This window comes from Tetrao urogallus (assembly GCF_951394365.1).
Source record: "Tetrao urogallus genome assembly, chromosome: 9".
Taxonomy (NCBI): domain Eukaryota; kingdom Metazoa; phylum Chordata; class Aves; order Galliformes; family Phasianidae; genus Tetrao; species Tetrao urogallus.
In genome coordinates this window covers 22,800,160-22,828,011 of record NC_136822.1, presented here as the reverse complement: position 1 = coordinate 22,828,011, position 27,852 = coordinate 22,800,160, and the positions used below count along the sequence as shown (strand labels likewise).

Here is a 27,852-nt window from a genome sequence, read left to right as displayed (position 1 = left end):
GCCCACGCCATTGGCTCGCCGCCCAGAGCGCCGCTGCAACGCCGCGCGCGATTGGCCGCCTCTCCGTCGCGCGGCGGGTCACGTGGCGCGGCGGGCGCACTCACCGCTGTCCTCTCTCTCCGCAGGTCGGCCCTGAGGGCCCGCCCGACGCCGCGCCGCTTCGCCCTGCTCGTGCCGCCCGCAGCGGCACCCGGAGCCGTCGCCACCCGTAACCGAGAGACGCTGCCGGGCCGCCTCCGCGTCCCAGTAAAAGTTTGCCGGGAAAGCCGGAGCCTTCCGGCGGAGCGCAGCCGGCCACCCCCGCCCGCTCCGAGCCGCCCGTGCCCCCCAGCGGCCGCCCCGAACGGCCCCGGCCCCGCCATGGGGTGCTGAGCCCGGCCGCCTCCCCTCCTCCCCCCGCGCGGTGACCGCTCGGCGCCCCCGGCCCCATGTGCCCCTAGCGGAGCGGGAACCGCCTGGAGCCGCTCTGCTCGGCCCCGCTGCTGTGTTGGACGTTGACCCCGTAGGACCTAACGATGGCCGTCAGCGTCACGCCCATCCGCGACACCAAGTGGCTCACGCTGGAGGTGTGCCGGGAGTTCCAGAGAGGGACGTGCTCGCGGCCGGACACGGAATGTAAATTTGCACACCCGTCGAAAAGCTGCCAGGTGGAAAACGGACGTGTCATCGCCTGCTTCGATTCATTGAAAGTGAGTAAGCGTTACGTTGTTTCCAAGGGCTTGTGGTAAGGAGAAGCAGGCACGGTGGTGGAGACCCCGGAGCCCGAGGGAGTGCGGCTGCTTGCCGGCTCGGGATGTGCTGCTGCTGCTGGCATTGAGGGCTGCTGTCGTTCTCCAGGCCCAGGGAACGATGGACTGGCACAGAATGAGCTCCGCGGGGCTGGGGTCAGCTGGTGTGGCTGCAGCCGGGAGTCCTCTGGCCCCAGATTGCTCTGTGTGTAGATGGAGTAGAGGGCATTTCGTTCAGAAACAGCTAAGTCACTGCGGGGACTCGCTGTTCTTAATAGCACAGACGCGTAAGCAATATGGTGATTGGTTCCCACCATGGCTGCAGCCAGGCTGGTGCTGTCCCCAGCAGCGGCATGCACGTCTTGGAGCAGTGCTTTCCCTCCACGTTCCTTGGGTGCCCTGAATGCTGTGCTTATGCTGGTGCTCGGGACACACAGTTAGTTTCTGTTTCCCACTGAGGCCCAGGTGTGGGGAGGGCTGATTCCCAGCAGTGTATGGTGCCCCTGGGTGCAGGGAGGTGACAGTGCGGTGCTGGTGCTGGGGCTGAGCTGGGCTCTGTGTATCTTCTCTGTAGCAGTCAGTGCTGAGAACGTGTATTTGCAGCTCCTTCTCTTGTTTTTTGGTAACTTCAATTATCTTAGCACATATAGCGCCGTTTGCAGGATGGGCATTTTAGTTCAACGTAAACATAAAAATCAAAAGTTGGGAAGCAGAAATATTGGTCTCTTCCTTCTGCGTAATTTTCTCCCAGTCAGCCCCAGCCCCAGGAGCAGTGGGCAGCTGCAGCAGCAGGGCCTGTGGTGGGCTTGTACAAAGTGACAGATCTGAACTTCAAACCTGGCTCAGGTGGGGAGATGTGAGCCTTCAGGATGTCCCCAGGTCCAAAATGCCCAGCCTCACCGCGCCAGCCTGCTCTGTGTATGGGAACTGAAACGTGTTTGTGTTGCTTCTTCAATGGTAAAACAGCAATAATTATAGCACATGGTGTTCTCACTTTGTCGCTGACGGCAGAAGCCCATGCTGGGTGCTGTTGCGCTTGGTGCGGCCCATGCGCCCGGCTGGGTGCTCTGAGTGGCACTGCACTGCTGCTGCTCTGCCCCTCGGCAGAGTTCCTCTGTGCCTTAATGAAGGAGATAATTATCATCTCTGTCAGGAGCTGCGAGCCCTGGATAATGGCTGTAGGTGATGTTATGGTGCTGTGCTGCTTCAGGGTGTTCTGTTGAGGAAGGCTGCTCTGTTGCCCACATCAAGTCAGTGTGGTTAATTGAGTTGTAAGCCAGGGAGGATTCCCAGCCAGATATGTAAGAAATACACTGCTTCACAGGAGTGCTTACTTGTGCTCATGGTAAAGGCGTGCTGCTGGCTTGGGGCTGGGCCACAGTAATGGCTCTGTATTGTTTTATTCTTTTTATTTAGTTAGGTAGCTTGTCTAATGTGGGAGAGTGTCTTTATCAAAGAGAAAACAGAATATATCTCAGCACTGAATTCCCCGTCCAGTCCCAGCAGTTACTCCTTGTGTTTGTGTTTCAGATTTTTGCAGATTTCTGCACACGCTAAGCTAAACAAGCTCTGGTCACTGTGTTATGTTTGCTGCAGTATCACAAACATAAGATGTTATGCAAAAACAACTCAGAAAAGTGTTTTGCCAAGTTGGTCTGGCTCTGGAAGCTCAGTGAGTAGGTTACAAAAAAAGAGGTTTTTCATTTGGGACATTGTAACTTTTACTGCCTCACTCATTCAATGTGGATCATGGGTGTCCAACCTTTGGGCTTGCTCTGGGCCACATCAGGGGAAGGGGAATTGTCTCGGGCCATGTATGAAGTATATAATATAAATCATGTATGTGAGTAACAAAACTTCTTATATTTACTTAAGTTTTTTAATAAAACGTAAAAAAAGATGGCAACAAAAATATAAAACCTGCACATAAGATGGCACGCTGGGCAAGGGGTGTGTTTGGGGGCCAGCCCTTGGGTGGCTTTGGGGTCACTTTAAGACAGAAAGGTTGAGGCTGAGCGTTCTGGTTGGGTGCTGGAGTGGCTGATTCAGCTCCAGCTCTGGCTCTGCATTGTTCAAATTCCATCAGATTTTCTTCCTAAATTTGGACGCCTCAAAGCCTGTTGAACTATCCACAACAAAAATATGCTCTTGAGGTCCCAAGTCAGGAAACTGGTTTGCAACAGAAGTCTGATTTTATGCATCATATTACAACACTTTTTTTTTTAATATTTTCCTGGAAAAATCTGCCCAAGTAGGATTCGCTGCTGAAGTTCTGGTCGCTTCCCGAGAGCCGCACTGGGGATGCTGTGCAGAGGGATGGCTGCGTGCCGCAGGACCTGCCTGCAGCCGTGTGCCACCTCCTGTGCTGCTCTGCTGCCTTTCCTACCATGCAGTTCAGAAATTTAAAAGCACAGAGGAAGGCAATGGGAAAAGGAGTGGCCTGGATTCAGAGCGTGTTTGCTGTGGCCGCTGCGTTCGGCACTGCTGTCAACAGATGCTTCTCCACTCCTGATGGCCGTTCTGTGGAGTACGAGCTGCCTCCATCCAAACCGCTTTGGTTCTCGCTAATGTGAGCCCCACTGGTGTAAGGATGTGGTGTGATTCATTCGCTGCTTTACAGCTGGTGCACATTGTGGGCACGGCTGCTTTCAGTTCTCCTAAGTTCTTTGCCACTAGGGCTGCTGCTTCGTGTTTGTTGGATGTCCCAGTGTGGTGTGAGAGCTCAGCCGTGCTCTTCCTGCAGCAGAGGACAAGTCTCAAACATCCTTGTTCCTCTGTTTTTTCCAAGTTGTCAGAACAGTTCCAGGCTGTCCTGTCGTGGCAGCGGGCAGCTCCCTTGCCCCGTGTCTGGCTGCTGCTGTGCCAGGTGTCACTGTTTGGTTGGAGAACAGCTCACGTCTCAGAAGCCAAGCTCCTGAACTCTTTAATAATGACATTTCACTTTTTGTAGAGCGGCCTTAAAAATGGCTAACAATATTGTTATCGCAGATGACACTGTGACCGCCCTATTGCTGCCACCTCACAGATGTTGTTAGCATCTCCCTCCTTTGGCACTGCTTCAGAAAGCAAGAGTACATTTTTTACTTCTCCTTGCCTATTGCATTAGAGTGCAGAAGAGTGCAGGGTCCAGACCCTACTTACTCACATAGAAAGAAAAGAAAATTGCAGTAAGTTGATTGCACCAAAGATGTGAGAATGGCGGATCATTTTGTCTTCATTAAGGCAGGAAAAAGATGCAGACACCTTGTTGAAGAGCATGACAGCAGGGCTCAGTGCCTGTGTGTGCGATGCTGTGCTGCGCGGGTAAGGCACAGGCAGCACCCAGCAGCGTGCCAGGCTCGGGGCATGCAGCACACAGAGTAACCTTGGAGAGAAGTCTGAATGCGTGAACGCTGCTCAGATTCCTCAGTCAGCTCCGCTTTGCCGTACCGACCATAGCCGGGCAGATTTGTCTCCTCTTCAGCCTGTGCGTGCCTGCCAGCAGGACAGCTCCAGCACAGGGGGCAAAGGGGGACGGCAGGCTGCTCGGCACCAGCGCTGCCGCTTGGCTGCGGGCTGCTGATGTGTATGGCGAGGAGCTCTGCTATGCACGGCCAAAATAAGGAGGAAATTTCTGAAGTAATTTGTGGGAAAAAACATAAGGAGGCCTACAATCAGAATACCTCATGTGAAAGGAACTCTGCCATTTGTCCTGAGCCTGCAAATGAGCCATCAGAAAGGCTGAGGGAGCAGGGTTTGTTCAGAGTGGGGAAGAGAAGGCTGCAGGGAGATCTCATCACAGCCTTCCAGTTCTTTAAGGCAGCTGGCAGGTGGGAGGGGACCGGCCTTTTACACAGTGTGACAGGATGAGGGGAATGGCTTTACAGTACAAGAGAGAAGTTGGGTTGGATGTTGGGAAGAAATGTTTTATCAGAGGGCGGCGAGGCGCTGGCACAGCTGCCCAGAGAGCTGTGGGTGCCCCATCCCTGGAGGCGTTCAGGCCGGGTTGGATGGGGCCATGGGTGCTGATGGAGTGGTTGGCAGCCTGCCCATGGCAGGGCTTGGCACGGGAGGATCTTTGAGGGCCCCTCCAGCCTGAGCCGTCCTGTGATTGGCAGCAGCCTGCCAGGCCTCTGTCCTTCGAGGCTGACCCCAAGTCAGAGTTCCTCAGTTCTCCCGAATACAGAAGCCCTGTTGCCAGGGCTCACTCCTGAGTTTGCTAGAAGCAACAAATAAATCACATCCAGGACTGAAGGATCACATCTGGTTTCTGACTTTGGAGCAGTAGAGGTGTATTTGCCGGGACTGCGTGGTGCTGTGAGCCCAGCAGCATCCCATGTGGTTCTTGGAAATCCAGCTGGTGTTGGGCAGGGCTGTGCAGGGTGGAACCGAGCGCACGAGCCTTCCTTTGTGACAGCACTGTAGGGGAAGGGAAAAGGGGCTTTGCAGAACAGGTGCACGTGGGTAAGTGCTTGGCTGTACTGAAGTGGTTACGGGCACAGCTTAACGGAGCCTCCAGGCTCCAAAGTGAGCTCAACTCTTCAGTGCATTGAAGGACACCTGTATCTGCCCCTTCCTGTTGGCATTATCAAGGTAATATCAGTGCAGGCTCAGCTGATAGCTTAAAATATTGCCAGAAAAAGCATGTGCCGGCATTCCCCAGCAGCCCTGTGCCTTCAGCCAGCCCCTGCCCATCATTCTGGGCTCGGTGCAGCACCACTGCTTCCCGGGAAGGCCCTGCTCTGCCTGCCAGTGCCGGTGTCAAAGTAAACAGTCAGAGGGAGCTCTGGCTGCAGAGCGCTGTTCTGGCACATCTCGGGGTGGTATGACTTTAGAAAAATAAATCCTGCCGGCTGTGTTTGCCACTGATTCGTACCCAGTGACCTCCATTCAGCAGCTCGAGCAGAGCAGCAAGGACAGCTCCATCCTCGCATCCTTACTCCGTCGGAGCCCCAGCGTGCTCTAAGAGCTTCCAGCTGCCGAGCAGTGCTTTCTGCTGTTTGTCTCCTTCGAGCAGTGCTTTCTGCTGTTTGTCTCCTTCCTGCCCATGCGGTTCCCAAGCTTTTTTGGGCTCCTGGCTCCCACATTCCCTGCTCTGGGCTCAGTGTTTGCAGGCTGCACCAAGTGCTCGCTGCTGGGCCTGTCCACATGCACTGCAGGTCCCCCGTGGGTCTCTCTGCGGAATGCTGCGCACAGCCAGTGCTGTCCAGGGCTGCTTCTGTGTTTGGGAAGCTGTGCTGTGCCGTAGCACTGCCCTGCTGGTCCAAGCAGCCCGGCTATGTCTGCCTTCATTCCCCACCTCCCTTCATTTGCTCAAACTCTTTCTTCTTTTAAAGGCTTCTGACTCCCCTTTCCCTGGCATTATCAAACATGCCAAGGTTACTGGTTCTCTGCTTGCCACCGAAATCCAAACTACACAGAGACGTTCACTGCAGTAGCTTTTAAATCATAAAGTTTATGGTCAAGTCCTTTCACTTCTTGCTGTGTAACCATTTGCTCATTATGTCCTTTTCTTCCCTTGTTTGCCTATGCCATAAAAAACGATTAACCTATCTTGTCTTTGTTTTGGCTTGCTGTGATTGCTTTCCCTCTCAATCTATTATTATTTAAACTTGCCTTTCCTTCCTGCTGTGTATGCATGCCCCGCAGGCTATGCAGTCAAATACTGAACTGGTTTTCTGGCATTGCCCGTTTACCAACATCTGATGCTGCTGTCCCTTCACTGGTGAGTGCTGCAATGTGGTAGCAGTGTTTTCTGTGCAGAAGATCATCACTGGGGCAATCTGATCCTCCTTTCAACTTTCCCCCCACTTCTGAAGCTTCCACAAAATGCCATTACAGCATGGGGAGGAGCACGTAGCTCTAGAGCCTCCAGCACTGCTCCATACGGCAGCAGGATGCTCTGTGGGCCGGGTGGTGTCCCGTGGTTGTGTGGGATGTGAGCAGCTGGGGGCTGCTGCCCTGAGCTGCTCTGAGGCTGCATGTGGGCCGCATGCCTCGCACTGCTGGGGCTGCTGCGGGGGTGCAGGGAGCGCCAGGGTGCTGTTGTGTGGGTGCTCCTGCAGCACACATTGCCCAGCAGAACTGCTTCTGCCATGAGTGCCCAGGATGGGTGGTGGTTCTCTGGGTGTTCGGTGCACCTGGCAGGAGCAGCAGGCTGTGTGCAAGCTTCAGACGGCACTAAAGCTGATTTTGGTAGGTAAGCACTTACAGCAGCGATGCAGTTCAGAAGCAGTCTCTGGGTAACAGGTGATCAGGGTGACGCTCCTTGGGGCAGCTGTATGCAGTGTAAGGGTGAAGCCACACTGCTCTGCACCCACACTCAGGACTGAGCCACTGTGAGCACGTGTAAAAATGGCAGCAGGAGCCATAAAGGTGCACTGGAGGCAATGGTGCGTGACTGCCAGCCCTGCTTGGCTCTGCCCGTTGGGCTCACTGTGTCACCTGGACTTGGTGACAGCATGGGGCATTCCTCCTGGTGCTGGGCCAGGTGCGGTGCATTGCTGTGTGCTGCGGTGTCTGAAGCACTCCGTGCTGCTGGAGGTCGGCCTGAGTTAGCTGATGTGACACTGATCCCTGGTTCTGTAAGTGGCAGTGTTGGTTCTGCTGGCCTCAGAGCTGGAAAGGGGAGCAGGTGCTGCGGGGCTGTGGCTGCTGCAGGGTGCTCAGCAGGGTGTGCTCTGTAGGCAGGACTACAACTTGGCTTTCCTTCAGAGAACCTTTTTCTGAAAGTTAAGAGACATAAAGCTGGTAGATAACAGTAGTGCCCAGCTGGTCTGGAATGATATGGAATGTAAAGCAGTTTCTCACAAAATTGCAAGTCCTGGTGATCTGCAGCATGCAGGCCTGGCTGGGCATGGGCAGGAGCCCGTGCTTTTTTTTTTTTTTTTCCTTTTGGCTGCACCATAGCACTATAAAAAGTACTAATTGCAATTGTTTTAATTTTTGCCTGCTGAATTCTGCACGTTAATAAATTACACAGTAAAGAACACATCCCCAGTTAAGTTCCACAGTTCTTGTGGTGATGAGCGATGACCATAAAGCAAAGCATTCCTCTGTGCCTGCTGTCCATATCGTGGCTTTGTCAGCACAGCTGCACTCCTGCCTGTTTGTATTGGAGTGCTGCAGGAACTGCTGCTATCCCTGCCTCACACCACAGCCAGCAGGCCTCGGCCCTTCTGCATTCCTGTGCCCTGCTTTGCCCCACACCCCAGGCAGTGACATGGCCCCTGCTGGCGCTTTGCAGCATCTTGGTGGCTGCGCTGTAAGCAGCTGTGCTCACGTTCTGCATCCCAGCTGTATGGCACGTTGCACCTCGCTGGGCGCTGCCTGCCCATGGGTCTATCTTCAGGTTTTGAATTAGTCCCTTTGCTCTAAGTGCACTGCAGTTCTGTGCCTTGAGAAACAAGCGCGCATTTCAGCAATTGTGGCGAGGCATAATGCATGGTAGCTCCAGGTACTGTTTTATTGCTAAGAATTCAATGGCTTCTGCTCAGTTTCCTGCATTATTTCTGCATGTTAGAAATGCTATTACGTGTTTCACTCCTTGAGTGCTCTAAGGTTTTGCATTTAGTAGCTGTTTTTCCCCCACTGCAAAGAGCACCAAAGCTGGGTGCTCCTCGGAGGGCAGGAGAGCTGGGGCTGCCAGGGCTGGGAAGGGACGTCCGTAGGAACATCATCAGGGCAGCCAGCCTAGTCTAGTGGTTGGTGACCCTGTCCACAGGAGAGGTTTGGAACTAGATGATCTTTGAGGTCCTTTTCAACCCTGGCCATTCTATGACCTGACCTGCAGCAGAGCTGCACTGCAGCAGGGAGTGGCCTCAGCATTTTTCAGTGCTGGGAAATGAGAATATGGGCAGCTGCGTGGTGTTTCCTGAAGGACTGCCCTCGGGTGGCTGTGGGTAAAGCAGGTGGGTGCAGCACGGCGTGCTGGGATGAGATGCAACGCTTGAAGAGGGCCATTGGTCGCTTGTGTAATAAGAAGCACTCTGAAAATACTTCATATATTTGCAAAGGATGATTTGGTTGAGCAGTGGGTATATGGGGCTGCTCTTGGATGCCCCTGTGCAGAGGGAAGCACAGTGCTTTGCAGCTGCAGCCCTGCAGTGTTGCTCACAGCACAAGTGCTGCAGAGCCGTGCGCCAGGTCCTGCTGTGCACTGTCTCTGCCCGCTCCTAAATCACAAAAGCAAGGTTTTATTTTTGTATAATAGCAATTCAGTTTTAAATATAGTGTCCATAATGGTGAGTGCCAGCGTGTTTACCCATGGTGGGATCACCAATTACCACTCTGCCTGCCCTCTGCCTCCCGCAGGTAGCATAGCCACACACCGCACCAGCGCTCCGCTAAAACATGTGCAAGCAGTTGCATCTCCTTTTTCAGACCTAGGAGTGCATGCAGCCTGCTTCAAAGTGGAGAAAGAAAGCAGTGCAGGCCCAAGGGGAGGCAGGAGGCCGTCCTGCTGGGGCTGCAGGGCAGCAGCCCCACACAGAGCAGCAGGCTCATGGCCTGCAGGGGCTGCTCTCCCTCCTCCCAGGGCAGAGAGCAGTTTTTAGATCTGCTGGCTATTTAACAAGTGTATGATGCTATCCATTATGCCATCCCTCTTATGGTGCTCCCTTTCCATTAACTAGGAGTTAGGTAATGCAGAACTGTTTCCAGGCTCCTCGAAGCAAGGTCCCTGTTATTGGGTGCAGGGTGTGCCAACCTGCCTGCGTTCTGTCCTGTGGCACCAGGAGGTTGGGACCCTGAACATCACGCTCAATGTTGATGCTGCTGCAGTGCAGCCATTGGGCAGCTTCAGCAGAACCCAGCAGACCTGCAGCTGGTGGCAGTTGAAATAGGGGAACTAAGCAGGAGAGAGAGCGACTTGTTATCACGCTGTGCTGAGCTGTGCTCCATGCCTGCAGCTGGCAGCCAGGTGCAGTGTGTGGGTCTGCAGTGCTAAATAACTGTAAATCCATGACACCTTGCATCTGCTTCTCTATCCAGACACAAAGATGCTCCTTTTACTCTCAGAATGTTGTGCATTACGTGCCTGAGTGAGGACCATGAGGTCACAGGGACAGCTTCTGAAGCACTGCCCATGAGCATCCAGCAGCTGACCTGGCCAGGACAGCTGGAAAACGGGGCTGTTCCTGCTCATCCTGTGCCTGGGAGGTGGGACCAGCACCCCAGTGGAGCGGCTGTGGGGCACAGGGGGCAGAGCAGCACTGTCCATTCCCGGGGTGAAGCTGGGGGCTGGGCCAGGGGCAGCCTGCAGTGTCCCGGTGCACATCCTCATTTGCTGCTGTTGCGCTCAGTTTCAGGGTGGCTTGAATTTGCAGAGGTGAGTGGTTTGATAAGACCACCGCAGTGACTGCTGAGTGTCAGTAAGCACCCATGTAGGCCCCGCTGTGGGAAGGGGAGATGTGACATTCAGCACTGTGCTGTGCTGACACAAATCTGCCTTCCCAGAAACACAGTGTGCATCCTCACTGCTGGGAGCCAGCATCAGGGCTGCCGCCCTGTGCATCAGCTGCGTCTTCTGCGCAGGACTCGGGCAGAGCCAGCGGGCAAGCCATGAGATTGTGTTGTAGGAGCCTGGGCCTGCAGGCAGCGCTGAGCTGGGTGCCCGGGCTGCAGGGCAGAGAGCAGTGCAGGCTGCTGGCAGCTGCTGCAACGAGAGCGCAGTCAGTGTTCTGAGCTGAATTGCAGGATAAGGTCAAACTGCACTGAATTGATTTGTTTCCTGATAAAAATGTCTTTTTTACTGAACGTAAGGCTCTCTTTTGCCTTGTCACTGTTCCTGCTTGGATTTGTTTCTGAGAGGAATGAGTAAAGGAGAAGAACTGTAATTTGAAGGATCTGTTTTTCCAGAAGATGATTCAATTCTCTTCTCCCTTTTAACTTTTTTTTTTTATTACTGCATTATCTCCTCATCAGTGAAAGCTGAAGCTGCTCTGTCACCCTGCAAGCAGTGCATGAAATGTATCTGCTCAGTGCATGCAGGTGACCCCTCTGTCCCGGCTCTGAGATGGCTGCAGTGGCCTCAGTGCCACCTGGTGACCCTGGTGCTGTACAGTGGCTCAGAGCTGCTCAGTGTGGGGCCAGCACCAGGTGAGCCTTTTCCAGCCCCACTATGTGCTGCTGTCATGGGGCAAAATGCATCCCTGTAAGGAATGTGTGTGGTTTACTTTACAACCATTGCTGCTTGCCTGGTTTCCAGCAGCAACAGCATTTTATTAGCATTGCTCTGCAGAAATGTGTGGTTTAGAAAGGCGAAGCAGGCAGTTGGTAGCAGAGCCGTGCGGTCACTTCTGTGCACACCTGGCTGCCCTGGAAGGGGCTGGGGCTGCAGGGTTGGCTGGGTTGGGCTGATGGGGCTCCCCAGGAGATGTGCCTCTGCCTGCCTAAGTCTCTTGTGCTCCTTCTCTTCCTCAGGGGCGATGTTCGAGGGAGAACTGCAAGTACCTTCACCCGCCGCCGCACTTAAAAACGCAGCTGGAGATCAATGGCCGCAATAACCTGATCCAGCAGAAGAACATGGCCATGCTGGCCCAGCAGATGCAGCTTGCCAATGCCATGATGCCCGGAGCCCCGCTGCAGCCTGTGGTATGTGCCTGGGGCCAGGGCAGTGAGTGCTGGGGGGTGGGAGCCTGTAGGAGTCCATAGATGTCAGGAACCAATGGGGAAAGCCAGTGCTGGGCTGCATGTCTTTGTGCTACTCAATTCCTCCTTGCTTGAGACTACACTGTTTCACTTGTTAATTTAATTCTCTTTTTTATAATATATTTCTTAATTTTAGGAATGTGAGCGATGTGTGTGTGATTTTAGTAGACAGCTATTTCCTTTGCAATTTCATATGCTTTGAGAAATTGTGGGGAAGATTCCTGCTGGCTGTATTCCACCCATTTGGGGGAGCCCTCCGGGTGCTCAGTGTGGGCTTTGGTTTGGCCGCATGCTGCGGGGCAGAGCTCAGTGTGTGAGTCATGCATGGAGCTCAGCCTGCAGCCATGGGGCTGGCAGCAGGGGGACAGATGCAGAGAATGGCCCTCTTGCACTCGGTGGCCTGTTTGGTTTATTTAATACAACTTCTCCCATAGAACTTTATGCCTCACCTATTTCAAGAAAAAGTGTATGTAGCTGGGAAGATCAGAAAGTGCTGTGGAGGGATCTTCACAGTGAATTGCCTTTGGTTGCAGTTACCACAGTGTGGGAAGACAGGGTGTTCTCCGTGCTCTTTTGAGCATCCTTCAACACAACTGCACACCGAAGTGAGGGAGCGAGCTGAGGCCGTGCTGCCGTGTGAGCACCAGTGAGGCCACACTGTGCTGCTGCACGGGCGTTAACTCCAGAGCTGCCTCCCCGTATGTTTTCAACTGCACAGTATGCCACAGTTTTGTTTTTCTTTCCTGACTGGAGTACAGTGATGCCACACTGGTGCCAATGCAGTCTTACTATGAAGGGGGCTATGAAGAAGCTGAAAGTCAACGTGCAGCAGATGGTGAAAGCCATTGCTTAAAAGATTCTTCTCTATCATCCTACTAATAGGTTCATTATTGCATAGACGATAACACAGTAATGAAAAGTATGGTTAATTAATAGCAAATTTAATATTATTTTGTTTCTTGTGAAATTTACATATTTCTTCCTTGTTCACGTGGATGAAAAAGCAAATGCATCGAAGAGAGCCCTCTGGTTTATGCAAATATCAGGCTTTCTTTCTCCAGTAACCTTTGCATATATTTTTGTGCAGTGTTTCAGACAGACTTGCTCCTTGCTTGCAAACAATTGGGTCATTTCCTCAGGAACTCAAAGCCATGTGGTGCTCTGTGCTGGCTGGCCTACATAGATAGGAAACAGAGAAAAAAGTTGCATTAACTCCGTTGTTTTTCCTTCTAAAAATTTATGTGGAAGAAAAATGGAAACGCCTTGAGCAACTGCTTTATTTGGATCTGGAGACAAAGAGCTGGGCAGAGTCCGACGGGCCGTGCCAGCACCGTGCCCTGCACTCCGTGGGGCAGCAGGTCCCGATCCGCGCTGCAGCGCTTGATCCTGCAGCTTGCTGCCGCGTGCCGCAGCCCTCGTGCCGGTCCTTTCTCACCAGCACCAGACACCTGCACGTGCTTTGGCTGCGTTCCTCCAAGACCCGCAGACCAGTCCCGTGCCCACGAGCGCCGGGTGGCAGCGCGGCAGGTGCCCGTACTTACGCGTGTGTCTCTGTTCTGCTTGCAGCCCATGTTCTCCGTCGCGCCCAGCCTAGCCACCAATGCCTCGGCTGCCTTCAACCCCTACCTGGGGCCTGTGTCCCCAGGGCTGGTGCCGGCGGAGATCCTGCCCACCGCGCCCATGCTGGTGGCGGGCAACCCTGGTGTCCCGGTGCCTGCTGCCGCCGCTGCTGCTGCGCAGAAGCTGATGAGGACGGACAGGCTGGAGGTAGGAGCCCAATGGTAGCTGCTCCCGCAGTGCCAGCCACTGCGTGTGCCAGGGAGAATGTAGTTCTCTGGCAAAAGCAAACCGCAAGCGTCACTTCAGCTGATGGTGTCCTGCCTTGGCTGAGGGCAGGGAGAGCGCGCAGCCCCATGCCGTGCTTGTGGCTCTGCTCCTGGCCCTGCAGCCCAGAGGGAAGCGGAGCACTGAGAGTGTCCTGAGGCCGCATTAATGTGTGCGCAGCAGCTGCTAATGGGCACGGGCGCAGGGCCTGCTGCAGCTGCCGGCTGGGAGCCGCTTCCAGCTCTGCCGTGTTCTTGCTCTGGGCACGTGCTGCTGGCATTGCCCGGCGCCTCTGTGTGCTCCTTTGCTGTGGCCCTGGCAAGCGCTGGTCCTCGCTGGCTCTCGCTCCCCCTTGCCCTGAATCTCTCTGATCTGAAAGTCTTGGCCGTGTCCTCGGTACCATATTGGCGTCGTGCTCGGAGGCAGCGCCGTGCCATGCAGTCGTTGTACTGGGTGGTGCAGGTGGGTGACGTCCCAGCAGGCAGTGTGATGCTGTGTGATGCTGTGTGTGGTGCCCTTGGTGCCAGCACAGATGTGAAGCAGCACCCAGCAGCTCCCGGGGTACCCACCGGCTCCCTGCACCACAGGTGTCTGGGGGCACAGGGTGAGCTGATGTTGTAGAGGTCATCCCTGCGTGTGGTGGGAGCAGTGGCAGGGATCTGTTTTAGAGTGCAGCCAGCTGTAATGGTAGTGCCTTTCTACCTGCCTAGGCATCTGCGGTGATGGGGCACGCGTCTGCTGATGGGGGCCATGAGTGCCTTCTCCTCAGTGGTGTCACCTCAGAAGCAGCATGCTGTGATCGCGTGGTGCGAGGCACAGAAGGCAGCAAGCTGCCTGGCACTGCTGTTCCCGGGCCACATCCACACAGGTGCCCTCCTGCAGGGTCACAGCGCTTCCCCATGGAGTTGGTGTATCAAAGGAAGGAGCTCCTTGGAGCACATTCAGGTTGCAGGAGGGGCAGCTTTCCCAGGCAGGCATGTCCTCCACTGTTAAGAGGTTTCTCCTCCGCCTGCTCTTTATTTCACAGAAGAGATTTACCGGAAAGGGATTAAAATAAAATGCTGTCAGATAAACTCCTAAATAAACCACATTGGGCTCAGAAATAAAACTTGGAGATGGGTATTTCCAAGCACCCTGCCTGCAGCCAAGGGTGCAGGGGAAGGGGCTGCAGCAGGTGAGCCACTGCCTGTAGGCCCAGCCCTCCGCTGGCAGCTGTCAGAGGTTCTGAGCTGATGGGCCACACTTTTCCATGCGACAGGGAGCTGTGAGAGTGTTACTCTCACAGTTAGAAAAAGGTCTGCAAAAATACCTGAAATCAAACAAGTTCCCTCTCATTTCCTGACATCCCAGCCTGCCAGCATCTGGCAGCTTCTCTGGTGTGATTGCATGTACCTCAGCTGGCTGTGCATCTCAGCGATGCCTTTGTCCTTGAAGGAGAGCCATCCCACCTCCTCTCCCCCCAGCCCATGCCTTGCTAGCAGGCCTTCCCACGGCCCTGCCTTCACCCTGCAGCTCCCTGAGCCTCCTGCTCTCCTCAAGCTGTGTGTTCTGCTGTGACAAGAAGCCTGCCTCAGTGCAGCCGTTCTGCAGCTCCACGCCTCTCCCACACACGTGCAGTGCCTGCTGTGGGCAGGGGCTGCTCCTCCTCCTTTTTTCCCCTTGGCGAATGCAGTTTCAGTAGTTTAATATGTAGGGAATGTGGCATTGCTGTCCAGTGTAGTGGCTGTTTAATCTGAGCTGTCAGGATTTAGTGTACAAATGATGAATCAACGCATATTTTTTATGAACAGTAAGTCATTGTTATGTATTTTATTGATTAGAAGAATGCAGAGCAGACTGGGAAGATTTTACCTCCCAGCAGCTGGCACACCGCAAGCAGCGCGTGGCTTCTGCTCCCTGCACTGCCACCGTGCTGCCGTTTGTTCTTCCTGACTGCAGAGCTTTATATGGTTGGCTCTCTCTCGGAATGAGCTGTCCCATGAAAAAATAACCATGTGATGTTAGCATCTAATCTTGGAATATGATTTGTTCTGGTTAGAATTTTAAATACTTATTTTCAAGACTGATGTACTCGGTTGTTAATTCAGCTGGCACACGTGTTCCAGGCTACTGAATCACACTGTCCCACAGCGGAGAGCTCTTTGCACGCGTGTCCAGGGCTCAGGAAGGCAGCAGGGCTCAGTGTCGTCCTGGGCAGCTATGGGTGCTGGTGGGGCTGGGCTGGTGCCTGCTCCTGCAGCACAGCTCCTTCCAAAGCTTTTGGGGTGCACTGCCCATGCTGATGGTGAGCAGATGTGCAGGTGGTCAGCAGCCACTCACCGAAGGCATTGGGCTCAGGGTGGAAATTTCCTGGGTTCAGAATTTCCTTCAGCTCCCCTCATGTTCCTGCCCAGCCGTAGAGATCCTGAACAGAAGTTGGCTCTTCTGGTAAGCAAGAAGAGAGCCCTCAAAGGAGGGGAGGTGGAGGAGGAAGAAGCCACTCACCGCCCTGTTTGTTCCCTTTGAGTGCTATCTTTTTATATTCAAAGTATTTGAAAATCAGAACAGCCACATGTTTCCTGCATGCTTCACAGATGCCACTTTTTTCTGGATAAAAACAGCTTACAAATTCTCAGAGACTTGCAGATACTCATGACATGCTGGATGACAGTGCAGCCCTTCTGATAAGTTCGGTGCAGGGAAGGAGGTGAAAGCACAGGCTGCTGGGGGTGGGCTCGCACCGCGCCGTCCAAGTGAGATGCGGTTCCCTTGGCTGGCAGCTGGAGTCCTGCGGCTCCCTGCCAGCGTCTTAGGTTCTGTTTGTGCTTCTTAGCTTACCAAGTGGAAAATGATGATGCTAATTACGGAGCTACTAATAAACAAACAGATAAACACTCTCCAGATCTGAAAGGCTAGACCACATCTCGTGCTTCCATGCTTCTCTGTGCTCCAGCAAATGAGTGATATATTACTGTGTGCCTATGGCAAGAAGTAACACCATTTTCATTGTTTGCTTGTAAGTAAACAAGAATTGGAACCACTTGGCTAGCATCGTAGTGGCTCCAAAGCCAATGCAGGTCATCCTGATTAGAAGGCACAGTGGCTTCATGGCTTGTGTCTGGTGCTGTGAGTTGTGCTCAAAGATGGGCACGCAGCGCTGTGAGCCCTGTTGCCCTGTTGGCCACCATGTGACAGCTCTGTGAAAGCTGGCACTGTGTATGCCAAGGCCTTTGCCCAGCTATTCCAGGCTTCTGGTCATTTTCCTTTGGCTTTTAACTGGATTAAGTTTCCTTATCTCTATATGTGTTTTCTTTTTCTCTCTTTTTCTGTGTATTTTGTGTGTCATCCTTGAGTTATTTATTGAGCAGTTCCTGCTTATATGCAGAGTTGTTCTGAGACCTTGGTTCTGTGCATTACCAGCGCAGAAGATGAGCAGAGGCAGCCAGCTCTTGTTTGTTGCATCTTTTATCTTCAGAGCAAAAGGCTTTTCTAGACTTCTAGCAAATAATCAAACAAAATTATCCACTCCTGTCTACTTAGGAGGCCTGTGTTTGGGTAACAGACACTGATTTACAGCCCAGAAGGGAACTAGGGTCTGGTTAGGAACCAATCAGCCCAAAAGTCATCCGGCAAGCAAGTGGTTGTTTGCTAGCTGAGGAATGTGCCCAGCCTGTTCCATGTGTGCTACAACAACAGCCTGCGAGCATCGAGCTGCGAGCAGCCGGGCGGTGGGGATGGAAGAGGAAGGGAGGTGCCCTGGCTGGCTTTCGTGGGTCAGTGTGTTTACTGCCAAACATACATCCACAGCCTTTGTCACCATATGGAAAAAACACTATAAATAGGGATGACTGTGGAGAAAGGGTGCTCCCTGCAAGCAGGTCTGTGCGTGGCAGGGTGCCTGTCCTTGGGGTGTTGTTCCCGAGCTGTGGATGATGGGCAGCTGGGCCTGAAGCAGCACAGCGGCTAGAAAGCAGCCAGCATGCTGGCAGGGATGGAGAGGCAGTAATCAGCTGAGTCTGGTTTGTTGTGTGGATCGGAGCCAAGGGTCTCGAGGAAGTGCTGCTGATCCAGGCTTGTGGCACCCACTTTTAAAAGGAAATCCCACCTACTAAAGCAGTTTTATTTTTTAGGAACTTGCTTGCTTTTGTTTCTTTCTGTTTCTTACAACTTTTGAAACCTAAAATGACAGATGTGTTTTTGTCTGTGGTTTCTGAAGAGCTGGCCGTAGAACCCATGCCATTTTCTTAAGGAGAATGTTTCCAAGGTGTCTGAGGTGGGGCCACCACTGTTGGCACCGGGATGCAGCCAGTGGTGGTGCCAGCTGGTACCAGGTGGTGGTGGCAGTGACACGGCTGCACTCTGCAGCCTCACTGGTCCCCCGGCACGGTTCTGCTCCTCTGCTCATGGCGTGGCTGTGCCAGGCTGGTGGCTGCTCTGCTGCTCCATGGGCTGAGCCCCATGTGCAGGTGCCGCTCCAGGTTGCTCTCTGATGACAGCCATGGGAAGCCAGCAGTGCTGTGCACGCTCAGCACAGCACAGGGGCCTGCCCGGCACGGCCCTGCTGACTTGTGGATGGCCGGGTGGCGGCAGAGAGCCGCGCTGCTGGGTGCTGCCCTGAGTGGGGCTCAGTGGGGCTGAAGTAAGGCCTGCTGTGTGTGTGGCTCTTGGCACCGCCGCTCCCGGTGTTCCCTGGCACCACAAGCGCTCCTGTTGGTGCTCGGTGCTGTGCTGGCAGGGTGGGATGGCCGCCGGGCTGAGCTCTCCTCCCGGTGTTGCAGGTGTGTCGGGAGTACCAGCGCGGGAACTGCAACCGGGGCGAGAACGACTGCCGGTTCGCTCACCCCGCCGACAGCGCCATGATCGACACCAACGATAACACCGTTACGGTCTGCATGGATTACATCAAAGGGAGATGCTCACGGGAAAAGTGCAAATACTTCCACCCTCCAGCACATCTGCAAGCCAAGATCAAGGCTGCCCAGTACCAGGTTAACCAGGCTGCAGCTGCCCAGGCAGCAGCGACGGCGGCTGCCATGGTGAGTTGGGAAGCCGCATCCGACGGTATGAGTGCGCCGAGAGGGAGTGAGCAGTGTTAGCTACTGTTACTGGGATGTGCTTGGGGTCCCGGCTGGTATGGGGCACAGCGAGCTGCCCCAGCACGTGGTGCCAGACCGGCTCTTGCAGAGTTTCAGACCGTTACAGTATGTCACTAATTCTGCCTGCTGGTGTATGGAGTACATGTACATATACATGTGCATATGTGTGTGTGTGTGCATACGTGTATCTGGAGTCTATTGTATGTCAGTGTGCGGGTAGATGCATACCTGTGTGGAGGCACAGACAGACCCATGGTGGTGAGCAGCCACCAGGCTGCGTGCACGGCAGAGTATCTTGAGGCCACAGCCACCCTGCACCCGTGGCGGGCAGCACGGGCAGGCTGCTGGAGCCCACAGCGCAGGGCCCGGCTCTGACAAGCGGCCGATGCGGTGTGGGGTCCCCGGCCACATGCAGACCCTGGTGACACTGAGGCCCTGGCCGCATGCAGGCCCCGGCCCCGGCCATAGAGGCCGTGACAGCACTGAGGCCCTGGCCACCCAGGCCCTGGCCGCGCCATCCATGTGTGTGAGTGCAGGGAGGGTGCAGGGAGCCGGGCTGTGGTGCGGGGCACGTGGGGGCTGGCTCTGAGAGCCCCCGTCCCACCACCCCCCGCTGCCCCGGGCCCGATGTGCATGCCTAGTCTTGTTACCGTTGTACACGGCATCCGGTGATTTGTTTTTATTTGTTTTTTCTCACCTACCCAAATGCACTGCTGCCCCCATGATGCACCTCTGCTTGCTGTTTATGTTAATGCGCTTGACCCCACTGGCCATTGCCATCATGTGCTCGCTGCCTGCTAATTAAGACTCAGTCGGCTGTCAAATCACTGAAGCGACCCCTCGAGGCAACCTTTGACCTGGTACTATGACCTTTCACCTTTTAGCTTGGCATGTAGCTGTATTGTAGAGTCGAGTTGGGGGTTAACGTGCAGAATCCAAAAGCTCCCGGATCCCTCCCTCCCTGCCTGATGGGCGTGGGGGCAGTGGGACCAGGCCCCACGGCAACCTTAGCCTGCGCAGGCCCTGCCGCCCCCCGCCCTGCCCTCCCATCCCCATCCCCATCCCCATTTCTATGCCATCCCATCCCTCTCATCCCATCCCCTCCCCTCCCGTCCCCGTCCCATCCCATCCCCTCCCATCCCCATCCTGTCCTTCCTGTTGCTGTCCCATCCCAGTCCCATCCCCGTCCCTTCTCTGGGAGCCGCGAGGGCCGGGCCCGGTGCAGGGTGCGTTGGCATGGCTTGGCGGCGCTGCGGCGTGGAGGCGGCCGGGGGAGCCGGCATGCGGCAAGCTCTGCATGCCAGGCAGGCGCTGGGGCCGGGAGCGGGGTAGTGCCGGCAGCGCCGCGCCGTGCCGATTAACATCGCTTCTACGTGTTGATCCTCATGGAGCTCTCAGCGCTGCTTCCCCCCGCCCGATAGCCTTGCTCCTCGCCCAAGCCCTGAAGCTTTACCGTAGTGTAATGGTTACTCCAGTTCTTACAACGCGCGGCTCCGACACGTCTCCCTGTACTGCTGCCATGGTAGGCCGAAGTAGTGCTCCCTTGTGAAGCTTTGACCTCGCCTTTTATTTGGTAGTTAAAAGTCTGCTGCGCTGCTTGCTTGCTCATGGATAAACATGGTGCTGCCCGTTTTTTTTTGCCTTCTACTGATTTTTCTTTTCTCCTTTCTCTCTTCTCTTTTTGTCTCCCTCCCATCTTCCACATCCCACACCCTCACCCTTTTTTTTTTTTTTACTGGACTTTATTTTTATGCCCATCCACCATTCAGGGAATTCCTCAAGCTGTACTTCCCCCCTTACCAAAGAGGCCTGCGCTTGAAAAAACCAATGGTGCCACCGCAGTGTTCAATACTGGTATTTTCCAATACCAGCAAGCTCTTGCCAACATGCAGCTGCAGCAGCACACAGCCTTTCTCCCACCAGGTAAGTGCCAGCGCGTGCCTGGCGGGGTGGGAGGGCGGGAGCTGTGGGGCAGCACCAGCCGCCGTGCGGTGCCGCAGTGCGGTGCGGCCGTGCTGAGCGGAGGATGCTGGCAAGGAGGCTGCTTCCCTCCGGTGCTTTTCAGAGGCTGGGTGGGTGTTTTCCTCTCTAACATAAAAATCAGCACTGTGCTCTGTCCTCCCAAATCAGAACTGGAAATCTTTTCTCTTGTTCCTCTTTCCCTCAATTAATTTTTCCTTATGACACATCTCTTCAGCTCCTGTGTTTGTTTCTGTTTGCTGTGAGACCCCTTAGCCTTGCTGTGCTTAGAGGCAGGTGTGAGTCAAAACTGGAGGGCTTTGTTTCAGTTTCAGTGCAGCGGTCGTAAGGCCCAGCCAGGCAGTCTTGCAGGTAGCTGACCGTGAGCACACGCAAGCAGGATCCACGCTTCTGCTGCCAGAGCGTCGGGGCTGAGTTCAGCTAAGCAGAAGTGAGGTGTGCTTGGTTTTAATCCAGCACAACCACAGTTACACTCATCCTAGTGCAGCTGCTGAAGCATTGATGTCTGTGCTACACACATAAGCAGAAATCCCTTTGAAGTAAACAAGACGCAGAGCTTGAATATGGCTGTGGTTCTGCCAACAGCACTTCACGCAGAAGCGTATTTTAGCCCGCTCTGTGAGCTTCTGCCTGTATTAATGCAGGCGAGTCAGGTTTTTCCACATGAGCCCATGGTAGAGCAGCACTGTCAGTCTAGGAGGTAAGTGATGGAAAGCTGGGGACATCTGACAGGTACATACTCAAAACTGGAAGGAGGCTGAGGACAGCCCTTTGTAACTTAGGCTAGCTAGGGGAAGGGAGAAAGAAGAATGCAGCTGTTGAGTCTTTACCCAAGCACGTTCAGCATGTGCATTCCTGGGGATTTGGTGCAATGCCTTTTACCATTCTTTCTTACTGGTAGAATTTTGGCAAACAGTGATTCAGATGGCACAAAAATTATTTGTTTGATGTAGTGAATGGTAATAACTTACTTGGATTCCAAAATTTAATTGCAACCTCTAGTGTGTATTAGCGGAAGCTTCATGGGGTCAATGGAAAGGCTTTGACTGAGCAGACATTAGGCCAGGACTCAGACCACATTGTAAAATACAGACCAAATGCATAAGCAATCACTGCCCATCCTGCTGATGTTAACAATTTCACAGGCTTTGTAACGAGTGGCTGATGTAGTTATCTGCAGAGGTTTCCCACTTCCATTAAGTCAAGGGGGGTTGGCTGGTTTCTGGAAGTACTCAAACTGCTCTGAATTATGCCCTTTAAACTTAGAAACACAGGTTATAGTTTGTATACACCAGACCTTATCAACACAGCCTACCTTCTTACTTAGCCAACCTGCTGTGGAACCTGTAGGAGTTTGGTGCTTCACTTGAACTGTCTTGGCCGCTCAAGTGCAGTGGATGCCCAGCAATAGGAGTAGGGTCAGGGCAGTGAGGGGCCGACAGAGCCGTGCTGCCCCGAGGGAGCCGATGTCACGGGACCTGCTCTCTGGGGGCCTGATGTCACAGGGCCTGCTCTCTGGGCTGCTGGGGCTCCCCATCCTGGCCAGTGGCTGGAGGTGTTCAGCACTGAGAGCAGCGCTGATGGCGCTGGCTTGCTGAGCTGAGCTGAGCTGGCTGTATGGCTGATCCTGGCCTGCGCATGCCTACTGCACACAGGAGGGCTCTGAGAGTAGATATCCCAGCAGGAAGGCACCTTCGTGTGGGCTGCTCCCAGGGGCTCAGCCACTGCACTGCTGCTGCCTGTGGGAGCTGCTGGGCGCTGCCCTGTGGGGCTCCCAGGGGCTGTGGAAGCACAGAGTTCCGTGTGTGACGAAGGAAAGCACCGGGTGTCTGCAGTCCTTGCCCGGACAGGAGTGCTGGTGCTGTGAGGTGACACATCCCATTGGGATTTTCTAGACTGGACTGAATATAGTAGGCTGAAAGAAACAACGTGAAGGGGAGAAGAGAAGAAACTGCTTAAACCACAGGTGAACGTAGAATATTCAAGTTAGCTCAACTCCTCTGCTGAAATGGTCGGGAAGTGAGGCGGCCATCAGTTACTGGCACATCCTTGCGTTAACGCTCTGCCTTGTGCTGAGCAGCTCGGGAATGTCTGCGACTGGGCATCTATTATTCATGTGTTCTCATTAGTCAGAGCTTCTGAAGTCAAGATGAATATTAAGGTCACAGCAGAAATGGTTTTTATTGCTGGTAAGAGGGCCATACAGCATTGTGTCTTCATATTTGCACATCATTGCACCCTAGTTAGGATTTTCGTCTCTGCCTTAAGTTCATCTGCTGCGATTCATCCAGAGCTTTGTGCACTGGTTATAACACTAATGATGATAACTCAGACTGCAGTTTTGAGCTGAAATCTTCACAGGGACGTTGCAGAGAGTCATTACAAAAGTCTAACCTGTTTTTAGCATGTAGGCCTAATTATCCGTGGAATGATCTAATGTTCCAGATATAATGAAGACTGCATTACCTTATAAATAGGGCTGTTCTTTGGAGAGGCAGGACTCGAAGGTTCTTCTATAAATCCCCATTAACACCTGAGTGTCAGGAACATGACTGAGAAAACAGTTCTACTCATGTTTGTACTTCATGGCCAAATGTTGTTCCATTCCTTAATCTCATAAGCGCTCCCACTGACATCAGCAGTGATTCACACAGGGGGAAATCAGGAAAGATACCCTTCTTTTAACCTTTCTGTGTATTTTTCATCTTCTCCATTACACAGAAATAGATCAGTAACGAGGAAACAGAATCATTCCCTTTTCTTTGTAGCCCTTCAGACACAGTGTTGACAGGGAATCGCCTTGTCCTTGGCAGCAGTGCTGATGACTGACTCTTTTCCTGCTTACTTCAATGCTTCTGAAGCCGTGTGTGCCCCAACACAGCACTGGGTCCCCTGCAGAGCAGTGCTCTGTGCCACAGCTCTGCAGAGCACCAAAGCAGCACTGCACCACCGACAGCTCCATCTCCATTGCAATTCCTGGACTTCAGGACTTACTGTCTGCTGCATCAAGCTTAATTAGATATTTATTAATGGATTAATGGATATTCTGAAACATCAGTATTCACATCAAAACAGAATCAAAAATAGAGAAGCCTGAGTTGAGTGGTGGAAGGTGTTTTGCTGTGTAACACAAGCAGTTAGCAGCTTACTGTCATTTTAAAGCCGATACCTTCATGTTCATGAAGTTCCTCGTGGCTTTTAGCTGAAGGGAAGGACCCAGCAGGTGGTGTCACCTGGCGTTTCTGCACAGCCCAAGGAAAGCTGCAGGGCTGCAGAGTGCCCACACAGCACGGACCTGGGCTGCTGCAGGCAGGTGCAGTTGAGTCTTCGCTGTGTCTGAGGAATTCCAGTTAGAGAGTATTGCACACTTGTGTCGACAGGCAGAGAGATGCGGGACAGCAGTGAGGTTCAGCTGCAGGATCCCCACGTAGCAGTGCTGGTGCTCCAGTCGCAGAGGCGAGCACAGCCCCACAGCCAGCTCAGCCCCATTTCCCAGCTTAGCCTCAGCCCCCAGTTCAGCCCCACATCCGGCTCAGCCCGCTTCTCCCTTTCTGAAGGCCAGTTCTGATGGATCACTGTGCTGTGTGTGGTTTGATTGTGCTGACGGTTACGTGCCACTGTTCCCATAATAACAATTTTTCTTCTTTGTTCAAATGGAATTTTCTAATGACACGTGTGATGGGTTGTTTTAATTCTTTTCCCTTTCCAAATCCACCTTCCTGTTGCAATGCATGATGGGCAGGCTCAATATTGTGCATGACACCCGCTACAAGTGTTGGTAGGTGCCAGCTTTGTTTCTTGATTATCTTAAACCTGTGGTGCAGCTCACGGACCCTCAAAATCCACTGCTAGATCGTAACTTGTAGCTCCTGTGCCAATCCATCCCCTCAGCCTCCCGCACTAACACCTGTCAATTAAATGCAGTCGTTTTATTTAATTGACACAGACACGTAGATGTTGTCAGTCCCGTATAGCACTCGTTTGAATTGCACAATGTTCCTTGGTGGATTTTGATTGGACTATGAGTTCCAGTGTTCAGAGACTATCTCGTTTTAAATAAAGGCTGTGTCTTGCTATAGCGACGTGCGAGTATACTGTCCTTCGACAAGAGTAATTTCTGTTTTGAGTAAATATTTGGGTTGAAATTTTTAAAGACAAAAACATGTAAGTGTAAGGGCATTTTAAAATTCTTCTGTTGATTTTTGTACTGAAATGATGAAGCTTGTTTGTGTCGATTTCTCAATTTGATGGTAACAAGCATTTCCCCTTTTTTTCTCTTTCGTTTCCCTCCCCTCTCTCTCCGGCATGTTGTCCTGCTTTGCACTGTGGTTGCATGTCACGCGCTGCCAATGACGTCTCGGGCTTTTTGCTGTGATAAATACCATGCTCAATGATCCTACCACATGTCGCTCTGGTTCCCATACTGCTACACTCTTCTGTATGTTTGCTTATATGATTTTCCTTCCGAAAGTTCCCATGGTGCACGGTGCTACGCCAGCCACTGTGTCTGCAGCAACAACATCTGCCACAAGTGTTCCCTTCGCTGCAACAGCCACAGCCAACCAGGTTTGCTAATTTACAGCTTTGTTCCTTACAGACATCTTGAAATCAGTGCTTTAATGAGCATGGGGGTTTTGATTATGCCTCTTGTTGGCCTACACATTCTCTGTAAGATCTGCGGCACAGCTTAATAAGCCTTTATCCATGCTCCAAAGGTGCTGCAGTTCCATTTCTGATGCTAAAAATAATCGATAATGGAGTTTCTGACTCAGTCTCGACATTTATGGGCCGTGCTGCTTATTTCTGCTCTCAGAGATGCAAAGAGAAAGGGATAATACAAGGAACCCATTACTTATTTCTATTTCTGTGAAGCCTACAGTTCCTCTTTGTGCAGAACTCCACTCAGATCAGCACAACTTTTGTGCGTGGGGATGGCAGGATCAGGACTGTAACTCTGAGCTTAGCAGCCTGACCGTGTTCTGATTCTCCTCAGCTCTTCCAAAAGCAAAGCAAAGACATTTGGGGCTGGGCCATGCAGAAGCAGGATTTAAGTTTTTTTTTCTACTTACGATTCTGCTAGGCAAAGGCCGATTACTTTCTGCACTAGACAAACTTTTGCTAATAAAATGCCCAGTGAGATCTGACTTTCTTTCCAGACAGTTACCCCACTTGTTCCCATGTTTGGATATATTTTGGAAAAAAAGAATAGTGTTTTAATGAATGAGCAATCGGAAACCCTGCCAGGAGCCCCAGAGAGAGCCTGCGGTGGGGACAAGCACCAGGGCTGGGGAGCAGAGTGGCCCCAAGGGCTGCACCTGCATGGCTGGGCTGTGGGCAGGCAGTCCCACACAGTATGTGGGTGAATGTGCACCAGCAGAAGCTTTTAAATGACAGTCTTGTTTCTCTTAGGAAAACAAAAGATTTTGTGAGTTGTACTAGCAAATGAGAATTGCCATATGTCCTTAAGCCGTCAGTTCTGCTCTGAGTGAGGGATCACTACGTGCCTTTTAGAAGAGGAGAGGAAACATTGCCTGTAACGTCTTGCAAGTGTGCTACTGTATGGGAGTTGATCCCGGTGGGGGAGGTCAGTTTGTGAGGGAGGCTCCCTATCTCCTGCAGTGCCCTGCCTGTGCCGTGGTGCTGGGGCCACTTAGCGAGGGCTCAGAGGTGCCGTTCCAGAGGTGATTCTACTGCAGGATGCACAGGGCTGGCAGCCAGGCCTTAGTGTTGTGCATCCTAAACAGAGCTCCTGTGCCTCTGTCTTGCAAGAGGAGATGTTTGCCCAGTGCCCATGTCCCGGGTGCAAACCAGTATGAGAACTGCTGGGTGTTTGGCAGGGCCAGCCTAGGGCTACAGCTGCCTCTGTTACGTGTCACCAAAGCATCTCAGTGCCACAATGGGCTGCACTGCACGGTTCATTTCAGGATTTGTCCTTAGGTTCTCCGTTAGAGCAAAGAGAACAAGTCAAGAAGCCGCAGAGAGTCATCATCAGTTCTAAAGTTTTCTTTGTCCAAATTGCCATGCATTTTCCCAGACAGATCACAGGGAAGCTCTCCGTTGTAGAAATGGATCATTTCACGCATCTCCTCCCTGGAGCCTCATAACACACTTAGTAAAGTACCGCAGCCAAACCTCAATATATACATATATTATGGATATATGTATATACCATGTGAGCAATGCTAAAGTTATTTACTGCCACACGATGCAATGTGCATGCATGCCAAAGTCTTCAGATCTGGCCCTTCATCTTCACTGACTGGTGTTGGAGGTCCCTGCCATGTCCCGCCAGCACCGCCCCGATGCTCTCCGCAGCTGGGTGCGCCAGCCTGCCTGCAGCAGTAGGAGAATGGTACGAGACAATTCCTTACCCTCGAGGCATTTCCGTGCAAGTTAGCAGTGCGGTGGAGCTGTGTGACACTGCTAGGGGAGGAGAGGGAAGAGGGGTGGAGAAAACAGCACCAAGACCTAGCGCCGTTTTGGTTAGGAGAAGTCCTCTTCATTGCCTTTCGTGCTTGGGTTAATAGACCAATGTTAGTGCCATTAGGAGAGAGTCTCTTCAAGTGCAGCAGCTGTGTGTGGCTGTACGGAGCTGTTCTGTGTGCTGTGCCACGTCCTCCTGCACGCGAACAAATCTATTTGCTCCATCCAGCAGGACGTCCTTTTCCTCTGGGTAACCACAGTTCCTCTGGTCCTGTGTGCATCAGTGTCTCCTCACAGGCTGGAGCTGTGCTGGGGCGCTGTGCTGCGTGGCTGCGCCCGGCGCGGGGAGCAGGGCGTGCGTTCCACAGCCGTACTGCTGGTAGCCCGCTGGCATCTTCACTTCGTTTTGAAGAAGAGAGGAAAATGAGTTGATGGGACACTTAAGAAGCCGTGCAGTGAATTCTGTCTGTGCACATGGAGATTTTGAGAAGCGTTCTGCTGCTTGGGGCAGTCCCAGCTCGGGAGCCAGGCCCGCGGTGCCCAGCGGCTGCCAGGCAGCCCCAGCTGTGCCCCATGCTGCGCTCTTCCCCAGCCCGGGGTGCTGCAGGGCTGGGCCCAGGGACACGGAAAGCAGGAGCACTTCACAAAATCGGGCTGAAGCAAAGCCAGGGTGGGATTTGTCATTTTAGGTGACTTGAAATGATACACTGAAAGCACCAAATTTTGTGTAGGCCAACAAAAAGGGCTATTTTCAATTACCGCACTGCATGACTTTTGTAGATTTTAACTTCTGTTATTTCCTCAATGACCAATAATACTTATTTGTATTTGTCAGTAGTACTTAGCACAATGTTTTCTCATTTTAAGTTGCTACTGTAGCACTTCAGTTGACTTTAACTTATAGTTACAATGTAAAATCCACCAACTCACAGCTGATGCTTACTTTTCCAGACTGTTGTGTTCTGTAGCAAAATACTGCATCTCTGGGTTGGCTCGTGGCACGTTTTACTCATTGTTTACATTTTTTTACCTATAGATACCCATAATATCTGCCGAACATCTGACTAGCCACAAGTATGTTACACAGATGTAGACATTTTGTCATCAAACAGTAAGTTTCCAATGTGTTTCTGCTTGCAGTTTTCTTACGCATGCTTAATTTGTCATTTGCCGGGGGATAATGTTTTTATTTC

At 52.8% G+C, this 27,852-nt stretch overlaps 1 protein-coding gene across 16 annotated transcripts; it reads left to right on the top strand.

Annotated features, from left to right (window-relative positions):
* Window positions 1-515: 515 nt before the first annotated feature.
* MBNL1 (muscleblind like splicing regulator 1) lies at window positions 516-27,752 on the top strand (the record flags this gene model as incomplete). 16 transcript variants are annotated; one of them, XM_079540046.1, is made up of 9 exons in its annotated part: window positions 516-689; window positions 11,130-11,300; window positions 12,924-13,124; window positions 17,939-18,196; window positions 19,063-19,116; window positions 20,026-20,179; window positions 23,979-24,014; window positions 24,708-24,802; window positions 27,696-27,752. In XM_079540046.1, 9 exons carry the CDS (start codon window positions 516-518, stop codon window positions 27,750-27,752), a joined length of 1,200 nt encoding a protein of 399 aa, XP_079396172.1. The 16 variants fall into 16 exon arrangements, with proteins under 16 accessions (XP_079396172.1, XP_079396187.1, XP_079396185.1 ...); XM_079540061.1 differs by lacking the exon at window positions 12,924-13,124; XM_079540059.1 differs by lacking the exon at window positions 19,063-19,116 and having other exon boundaries at window positions 20,131-20,179.
* Between the last annotated feature and the right edge of the window lie 100 nt (window positions 27,753-27,852).